We start from the raw sequence: 7,274 nt of genomic DNA, 5'->3' as shown, positions 1-7,274 counted from the left end.
GCCTGGAATAGTCACTCCGAATTTTTATTTTTTTGTGTGTCCCGGAAGTTGATGCCGCTGTCTGTCTACGAAGAAAAACACAGCCTTGACTGATCTAATCGCCATCTTTGACTGACGGTCAATGCGATTCTTTGTTTTTCATGTCTATTTATTGTAGTAATTGATATAACTAAAGGCGATAAAGACACAGTGAGCGCACCAGCATGAGTTTGAAAGTGAAAGGTAAGGTGTCTGCAAATATATGGATCTCTCTCTAGACTATGAAAGCACGCAAAAGAAGCTTTTAAATTCGGATCAGTTGAAGTGAAGAGTGAAGTGAAGTATAAAAGTAATTAGAATCTAGATTCTAGATAGCTTCTTTGTCATTTTGTAGTTCTATCTAGATTAGACTTTAGATCAAGATCTAGAATCTAGAGATCTAGAATCTAGATCTAGATGAAGGCTAGTTTCGTTCGTTAAAGTCCAAAGCTGAACGTCTAAGACCCTGTATTGCTAGAATCTACATTCTAGCTAGATCTAGATCTAGCTAGATTCTAGATTAGATCTAATGAAATCTAGATTAGGTAATCGTTGAGGAGTGAACTAAGTCTCCTAACCTAAGCATGAGACTTGAGACTGGAAGGAAACGCTCAATCAACTCTAAAAGCCAGAAAATCAAAATTCAAGGCAAGGCAAAGAATGGCACTTTTTCGACAGTTCCCATCCCCCAATTAGGCTATTATTAGCTGGTTTGTTGGGCCCCACGAGTCAAAAGTAGGGGGATTTCAGGACAAGCCCCCCCCCCGACCTAATAAAAACATGGTGACGCGGTGGCAATTGACAAAAATTGACTTTTTGTCAATTGCCACCAAGTAAATTGGAGCTCTTTTGCTTTGGTTCTACAACAAAATGTAGGCTAAGGCTAGCCTAGATCTACGCCTACGACGTTTCATTGAAAACACGCCAAGTTGGTACCGTAGCTCTAGACTAGATGCTCGTCCAATGAAATTAGTTGAAAACAAATTGACCCATTAGACACACATTATAATGCTAAAGATGGTGTTGTTTCCAGACTTGACACCGCTTCACTCGGTGGCAATTGACAAAAAGTCAATTTTTGTCAATTGCCACCGCGTCACTCGGTGGCAATTGACGCTACCTAAAAACATGGAGGGGGAGTTCAGGGGGGGGGCATGGATTTTTACCATGATTTGATGTTTTGCAGAGTTAGGTTGCATCCCTCACCCTGTTCTTGGCGCTTTATCGGTAGTTCCCACACCGCAATTGTTATTCGCAGGTTTTGGCCTCAAGAGTGAGGGGGTTTCAGGGGTTTTTTTTGCTAGGAAGTGGGGTGAGAATAAAAATACGATCGACCTCTCACCCTGGGTGAGCCTTGCCACCGTTGACTATTCTCACCCCGTGTGAAACAAGACCTGTTTTTCCTAATTTTGGAATGGGAGTGTAGCCTCTATACAGTATTAATTATGTGAGTATAGAGACCCGGTAACCGGGAACAAAGTCACAAAGTATACAGACCCGGTAGGGGAACTCTTTTGTGATTTCGGAAAGTTTCAGCGCCCTCTTGGCTCAGGGTAGCTAGGTTCTTCTAGATCTATGGTCTAGATCTAGACAGACAGACATGAATCATTGATCTAGTTTCGAGGCTAGCCTAGATCTCTAGAATTTCTCTCTCTCTCTCCTCTTTCTCTCTCTCTCTCTCTCTCCTCTTTCTCTCTCTCTCTCTCTCTCTCTCTCTCTCTCTCTCTCTCTCTCTCTCTCTCACACACACACAATTCTGGGTCTGGGCGCTGAAACTTTCCGAAATCACAAAGAAGTTCCCTTACCGGGTCTGTATACTTCGTGACTTTGTTCCCGGTTACCGGGTCTGTATACACTTCGTTTTGGAATACTTTCTATCGGTGTGGATGATCAAATGGATAGCAAAGAAAAAATTATGTTATAGCACAAACGTAAGCTAATTTGATCGTCTACAAAGATGTTATGGCTATTTCACTTTTCGAATCGAGCCGAACTACGCGGGTCGCCATTCAAGATCTACTCCTCCCCTCTTCTCTCTCTATGTCTCTTTCTGATTACTGTCTATTGGTGTGGACAATAAAATTGACCAAAATTAAGTTTAAAAATTATTTTAAAACACATATATAGATATAAGTTAATTAATTTGGTCGTCTACAAAGATGCTACGGCTATTTGAGCAATTGCCAAAACGTGAGACTCTCTTGAGACTCAGTGGTGCAAAAAAATTTTTCTTACCAATTTGACTCTCTTTTCTGTCAGTCACAGATTGACATTTAGTGCTCATATTACTAGAGTATCTGAGCAAGGAGATGTACGGTTTTGGAGATATGGGTCTATTGGTTTGGCAACCACTGTATTTCTTGTATGTAACAGTGATGACAAAAACAGATAAGCAGCAAGGCAAATTATGGACTTTAAGTTCCATTTGTTTAGTAAACAAAGACTTTGTACACTATGAACTCCATTCATAATGGTAATATGCTCCAGACGGGATCACACTGAGGTGTGAACTGACCGATGCGTTTCTTTTCCCCAAACATCGCACTCGCATCTGACCTCACCACCTAAACTTACATCACTCCCTGGGTGGGTAGGGCCTACAAGTTCGCTCCAGGCGGGATCGCATCAAACTGTGAACTCTGCCCTGATCATTGAAAGCAGTTTTTCTGTATTCCGAATTTGCGATACAGCCTGAATTTTAATTGGTGTGGTCACAACGTAATGGCGCGTAACGACAAAGGTGGTTGAGGGGAGGGGGGAACTCAATCAGATATGGAAAGCTAAAATTGTTGGACAGGTGAAGGGGAGGGGCAACTGGATAAACGTAGATAAAGATCTCTAGACTCACGATAGGCTAATGAGTATATATATACATGTATTATTTATGGCATGCCTCATGCCACTGTGATTGGTCATCAAGGTTGACCACTCTTTGCTTGTCATATGTCATAAATCCACCCAGGGGTCACGTCAGTTCAAGGGTCACTATGTAGATTCTTCCTTTGCTTCGTCGGCTAAGATCCCATAATTATTTTCCTTGCTTCCGAGCACGGGGATCTTAGGCGGAGACTACTGCAGTAGAGAATCTTTGGTTACACTACACTTACTAGACTCTAGGAAACTATTGTATTTTGGTTTGCCGTGGGCGCCGTGGACTACACAGAGTGACCTAAATCTGTCTTACCACTATAATCAATTGAAACTGAATCTAACAATTTTTTAGGCTGCCTAAATTTATTTTAAACTTTTTTTTGGTGGTTTTTGCTTAAGGCTACATTGATTCCTTGAGGATTTGTTAATGAAGAATTCAATGCACTTTTCCATTTCTAGGCTGGCCATTTTCATCAATTTTACGTTTTTTTCAGAGTAACTTTGTATCTACATTTTCCAATTTGGATACTTTTTCTGTAGAACTTTCCAACCTCTTGAACTGACTTACATTTGATCACATTGTCTTGCTCAAACAAGTTCTATTCATAATATCACTTACCCGCCAGTTGCGTCTGTCCGTTTGGGTTGGGTTTTTTCAATTTCGCGGACCATTTCCACCTCCGCTCAGTGCGTACATTGTATATTCAAATGCTTTGTATAATGTTTACATTTTTAGTATTAAATAGCCTAATTTATCAAATAGGCTGGATATGTTATTTGATATGATGTTTTGCATAAGCGCTGAAGTGTTTTAGCATATTAGCAGAAAGTACTCAAAATGTACTCATAAGTACTTTTTAAAAAAGTACTTGTACTCAAATACATTTTACAGGAAAGTACTTTTACTGTACTTAAGTACATTTTTTAGATTGTACTTAAATTTGTACTTAAATACTTTTTAAAAAGTACTTTAACAGCTCTGTACATAACAATGAAGACACATGACGACACCCCAAACGTCATCATTGAGCACAAAAGCTAAATCTATAACCACAGAAATGATCCATCTCTCGAAGTTTGTTCACACATCACACTCTTGTTCCAGGAATCCAGTGTAAACACCGCAATTTCACTAAAATATTCAACAGAGTAGCCTAAAAACACGCAAAACAGCCCAGTACGTCACATTCAACGCAAAATACTTGTGCGTCACCGGACGCTGAAGGCAATGACTACTTCGTTTTTCTGCTTCCCCCGTTGCTTCCGTTGTTCTGAGGAAGCGGGTAAGGGGAAGTCACTCAAGAAAACAATTATATCCGGGCATTGTTGATGACCCATTCAAAACAAAAGTGGGCGAAATTCGGACTTCCGGCACGTCGCAAATTGACGACAATAACGGTGAATGTTAAACAGCCGACCGAAATCGTAGATCTAGGAACCCGATGTTCCTTTCGCGCATAGCGGCTTTTGAAGTATTGAATAAACGACGATAGGCAAAAAGATTTAACCAGCTACAGTGATTCTACTGAAAAATAATGGTGTTTTCTGAAACACCTAGTCCGTGACGACACGACAGACGCACAAGTAATCGGAATTGTTCGTCTATTTGCAAACAAATAAACCGATTTCTTGAGCAAGTTAACCTTTCTCAATGACAAATAGCATAGGATCAAAGCACACGTAAAAAAACCCACCCAAAAATACTAAATTTTGGACATTCTTGGAAGTTTGCATTGGTGTGCTCAAAATGACACTCCAGGAATCACTAAAAAACGAACATTTTTGGCACAAAATTTACAAACTCAAGATTATAAAGCTGACATGGGGTCTGAAACTGCTAATGCAGGTTCTACATCCTATATTTGACATGTGTATACGTTTTGGAGGATAAAATACAAATGCATCACATTTTATGCACACTTATGTGAGATGTGTGTGTTTTTCCCCACGTTTTGGCAATGGCTCATTTAACTTTTTGAATCGAGCCGAACTACGCAGGTCGTCATTTTGTTTTGCCCGGAAGTTCTCGCACTACTCCTCTCTCTCTCTTTCTCTCTCTCTCTCCACTGCCCACAGACAAAATTGTATGCTTTTAGGCTAACACTAACAGTAGTAATGGAACGTACAAGCTCACGGCACAGAATTCTACAATTTTTCTGTTATCACAGTGTAGAATTCTGTGGTTCAGGGTGAACGCAAAATTGGTTGGTCTAGATCTAGGCTATAACGGTGAACTCACACCGGGTGAGAATAGCCAAAAGACTTGCCAGCGCTATTCTCACCCGGGGTGAGAATATCTCACTCACGGTGAGATTAGAGGTGGCCTTTTTGCCCCCCTGAACTAACAAAAATAAGGTGGAGGTTTCAAGGGAGCATGCCCTCCTGATTTTACCATAAAACGAAGTGTATACAGACCTGGTAACCGGGAACAAAGTCACAAAGTATACAGACCCGGTAAGGGAACTCTTTTGTGATTTCACAAAGTTTCAGCGCCCTCTTGGCTCAGGGTAGGCCTAGGTTCTTCTAGATATATATGGCCTAGGTCTAGATCTAGACAGACAGACATAAATCATTGATCTAGTTTCGAAGCTAGCCTAGATCTAGATTTAACATAGCTGCCGCTCAGGAATTTCAAAAAAGGAGGAAATTCATGCGAAGGCGGGTCGCCATTTTGTTTTGCCCGGAAGTTCTCGCAAGATCTACTCCTTCCCTCTGTTGAAGACAACACCAGAAAAACATAAACTCATTTTGGAAGCAAATTTTAGTATTCTAAATTTTGATTACTACTAGATCTAAAACTCTCTGCAGAACGTCCAAACGTGCGTTGGTGCAGGCCTTTTGTGGGATTGGGATCCGTCGTACTCTTACCTTATAAACTCTGCAAAGGCTAAGGGCCAAGGCCAAGGCTAGGCCTGAGTCATCCAAGACCCCCCTTTTCGTCATCTTTGCTTCTGTTTTTTTGTTTTTGTTTGTTTGTTTCATTTGTGTGTGTGTGTGCATGTATGAATAGGACAGGAACGGCACCAACTACTAAAGGGTAAATGCATCTGGAAGTTTTCATATTTGTCTTTTTTTGTTGTTTTTGTTGTTTGTCATTTTCTACATTTGTTTGAAGTCGCAAGCACATTCATATTTGATGTTGGTCAAAATATTGATAAGGGCAACTGGCAATAAAGCCTTCTTCAAATTTTTTAGGTCAACTACAGATTTTTGGACAAAAATTTGTGTCAACTACAGATTTTGACCCAGGCAATGTTGGCAGGTATGCTAATCTTTTTAGTAACAAAGTAACAATGGACGTTGACATGAACTTGCTGCACAAAATCAGCAACAAAGAGAATGCTAACCCAAAAAAACCCCACACCAACAAAGCAACAACACAAAAACCCTTCTTACACCACCCTCTCCCCTTTTTCAAAAGAAAAAACACAAACCCTTTTGAATTAGCCTACGGCAGTCCAAAGCCTGAGATCAGCCTCGGTTTGAACCTCAGAAGAGAAGGATTTGCTGTTTTAATTTTGATCAGTCCTGCCTAAGACGGCCACCTGTCTTATACGGCCACTTTTCTCCTTGACAATGGGTGGCCGTCTTACACAGGTTTGACTGTATTTCTTTTGGTTTGATTGATGTAATGGTTCAAATTTGTTTTTGATTTTTTTTAATGTGCAGATGGGGAGAATCTACTGGATGACATACTGGATGATTACCATGAAGGTGACGACTTTTCAGCCGAAATGAGTGAGGATGCAGGTAAGCATGTTAGTTTTTTAATGATTAATATCCAAATGGTTAATATTTTGAATAGAATTTCAAAGCGAGTGACTGAAGAATTGTCACAATGCAAGCTCTTTAAATCATAAAGTATGGTCAATATTTATAGCAGGCTCTTCACTCATTTTACTTTCTTTTTGGGTTATCTCGTCTCTCTTATATAAATATTTGCCTGATATTTCTTAAATTCTTTTGCAGTGAAAGTGTACCATGCTCTTTTATGGTGAAGCATTCTTCTCAGATGGACCTTCTCCTAATTCATTTGGTTTTTATTCTGAGATGTTGTGACTCCTTTGTGTAAATTAAGGTGTTATTTGGGGTTCCATTTATGTAATCATCTGTTTGTTGTTCGTATATAATTTTTCAGTAGATTTGGCTGCAAGGAATGCTCAGTCTCGCCCATCAAAAAGACCAATGTCTTCTTCAGTAAGCGATGACCACTCAAGGCCAAAGACAGCAAGAATGCAGTGTGATCAGAGTAATGTTGACTCTCTAGGTTTGTGCGCTCTAGTTATTTGCCATGTCTCTGTAATTTCAACTTTAGGGATATAAAAACATATTGTATCCTTTCTATTTGGATTATAGGGTATGGTAAAAAAAAGTTAGTCCTGTAG

General features: G+C 40.0%; 1 protein-coding gene across 1 annotated transcript in view; it reads left to right on the top strand.

Annotated features, from left to right (window-relative positions):
* The first annotated feature begins 69 nt into the window (after nucleotides 1-69).
* LOC101855038 (YTH domain-containing protein 1) overlaps nucleotides 70-7,274 on the top strand; it is a 29,718-nt gene continuing 22,513 nt past the window's right edge. The window contains exons 1-3 of the mRNA XM_005104832.3: nucleotides 70-222; nucleotides 6,559-6,639; nucleotides 7,028-7,156. Coding sequence (XP_005104889.2) covers nucleotides 204-222; nucleotides 6,559-6,639; nucleotides 7,028-7,156 — 229 coding nt within the window. The 5' untranslated portion in view covers nucleotides 70-203. The remainder of the gene's footprint in view (nucleotides 223-6,558; nucleotides 6,640-7,027; nucleotides 7,157-7,274) is intronic.

This window comes from Aplysia californica, unplaced genomic scaffold (assembly GCF_000002075.1).
Source record: "Aplysia californica isolate F4 #8 unplaced genomic scaffold, AplCal3.0 scaffold00438, whole genome shotgun sequence".
Classification (NCBI taxonomy): domain Eukaryota; kingdom Metazoa; phylum Mollusca; class Gastropoda; order Aplysiida; family Aplysiidae; genus Aplysia; species Aplysia californica.
This window is presented reverse-complemented; position numbering and strand designations above follow the sequence as displayed.